This window comes from Opisthorchis viverrini, assembly GCF_000715545.1.
Source record: "Opisthorchis viverrini unplaced genomic scaffold opera_v5_179, whole genome shotgun sequence".
In the NCBI taxonomy this organism is placed as follows: domain Eukaryota; kingdom Metazoa; phylum Platyhelminthes; class Trematoda; order Opisthorchiida; family Opisthorchiidae; genus Opisthorchis; species Opisthorchis viverrini.
Window position 1 is genome coordinate 188032 of NW_008751828.1, and position 2434 is coordinate 190465.

The following is a 2434-nucleotide window of genomic DNA, read 5'->3' on the forward strand; positions in this document are numbered from 1 at the left end:
ATCTCATCCCAGCAGGAATTTACGTCCGAGGAGTGGGCAGTTGGAAGAGAGTCCTGAAGAAAATTCTGATAAACCCATTTAAATTAGCGATCTGCCGCCCCCTCCCAAGTTGCTAAACCACTTGCTCACCCCTTACTCGGTCAGGAAAACGAAGAGCAAAGCGCTTCCGGACAACAGCACGGCCAAAATCTACATATATGTTCTAAAACGAGTGATAGTCAGTTACCCATCCGCGCCATCGGCAACTGATAGTAATATGGTCGATTTCGGTCCACAGCTGGTACGGTGTTGGAGGACACCATGTAGCCGAAGCACTCGTTTGCCATTGTCCGTACGTACCCAGTCCACTCCATGTCGACCACCTGATTTAGTCTCAGATGAGCTGAGTCTTTCCATTTGTACATCCAGATATCCGACAACCACAAAGATATGCGAGCTTTTAACCCTAATAGTAGGATAGTTCAGGCTTCTAAGATTTGTCTTTGGTGTTGTCAGAGCTACAGACATTTGGAGCATAAGTGGATGCGGCAAACAAGTAACGGTTACCTTCCCGCTTCGGAGACCCAATCATGGACGCTGCCAGGCGAGCCGCAGAGAAGTGACTATCAACGGGTATCCAGTCAAGGAAGGATCCATCCGCTGGGTGACTGAGGACGATACCGACCCTGCTGCAGTGGCCTTTGGATTGCCAGACGTTCGACGCCAGAAGCAATTCGAAAGGGATGGGGCAGTTATCTCAACAACTGTGCTTGCGATCTTAAATTCCCGTTTCTATTACACAGCACGCGTCAATTTCAAGTAAGCTTGGTGTGGTGGTAGGAGAGAATTGTTGTCCCGCATGTTTCAGAGCACGAACACTCGAAGCAGCCAGCTGGTCTGGACGTCGAGGCTTGACGATTGATTTTGAGATACCTGAGGCAGTTCTGGCGTGCATGTGCTGTGACCACGAGGGGTGCAAAACTGGATTGTCACGTCTTACGGTTGAGCCCACAAGAGCAGATTTATTAATGGTTGCTGTGGCATGACATTTTTGCTAGTCGTAATCAACATGGCTGTCTGTAGGCTGGACCACTACCGGGGCGTCCAGACCTAGTCAGGGGACGATTAGGGTCCCTGACCCTCAACCAAAGATTTGAGTTTGGCTGAAAATTTCCTCAGATTATTTTTTTAATGACAAGTCACCACACACGATTCAATATGCAAAATGGATGGCCAGGAGAGTATTTGTCAGTCGTCAAACCATTGATCAAATTGGTGTGCGAGATTGGGAGTTTCAATGTAGCTTAATGGGTCATGGGGGCAAGCAAACCACCACACCAAGGCAATGTTCGGCTTCTTAGTGACGGTTTTCTTTGGTTTGGCGGATTGACTAAATTGTCCATTTTTAAGGGTGGTTCTCGCAGCATCTGTGTCGAATAGTTTGCTTCGGTTGCATCAATGATAAACTCCACCACCCTGTAAAAGTTGCTTGTCGAGCCAGAAAATTCTGGGACAGCAGGCCTGGTGTTGTCCTGGACACTAGATGCTCGTCGTTCAGCTGAAACCCCCCTTTCGGTGCTTCGGTTCCTTGCAACCGAATGGTTGATAGGCTGTCAGGTTACACAATCCCAGGCAGGAACAATCAGGATGTCGGGGTTGGATTCGAACCGTGGACCTCCCAGTCAGTACACTCGCGCTTTAACCGCTCAGCCTTTCCCAGTTTACACCAGATGCTGAAACACCGATACATCTACACAGGTCTACAACTGTGGCATTCACAGATATTACGGTGAACTTTGACTACACAGAATGGCTGTCTTGTGAGACTGTTTACTGAAAACCGGAGGGCCTAATAATCGCGCCTCAATCCAGGTTTTATTTAGCCAAACAAGGAACAGTAATATCTTATTGCAAACGTGGTCTTTAGAAGATTTTTGAATGTCTTCCTATTCCCCAACCTGCCCACAAAATTGCCTCTGTACGGAGTTGTATCATAGCTGGTCGTAGGAGAAAGGGTACCACTGGAAATGTCGAAAACAAGAATGTGTTTCAAAACTTGAAGTAGATGGCTCGAGCAGATTCGTCGGATTCCTCCACCCAATGACTTCATGTGCATTTTTCGTACGCACCAGGCTAAGTCCAGAATCATATTAAGTACCGTTAGCTAAATACATGGCTTGTGGTGTGAGTACTTTTCATCGTGAACCATGGCTTACGTAGTGCCAAACTATAGCAAGAAAGCCCCATAGTCTACCTTTTTTCTCACTCTACGTACGCACCAAAGTCCAGAATCATATTAAGTACCGTTAGCTAAATACATGGCTTGTGGTGTGAGTACTTTTCATCGTGAACCATGGCTTACTTACTGCCAAACTATAGCAAGAAAGCCCCATAGTCTACCTTTTTTCTCACTCTAACTCAGTTTGACTGACACTCTGAAGTTATATATATATAT

At 46.7% G+C, this 2434-nt stretch overlaps 1 protein-coding gene across 1 annotated transcript in view; it reads left to right on the plus strand.

The window, feature by feature from the left end:
• The window catches only part of T265_14298 (hypothetical protein), a gene marked incomplete at both ends in the record, with an annotated part of 34861 nt that overhangs the window by 26799 nt on the left and 5628 nt on the right, over positions 1-2434 (plus strand). Inside the window, one exon of the mRNA XM_009172997.1 lies at positions 584-798. Coding sequence (XP_009171261.1) covers positions 584-798 — 215 coding nt within the window. The remainder of the gene's footprint in view (positions 1-583; positions 799-2434) is intronic.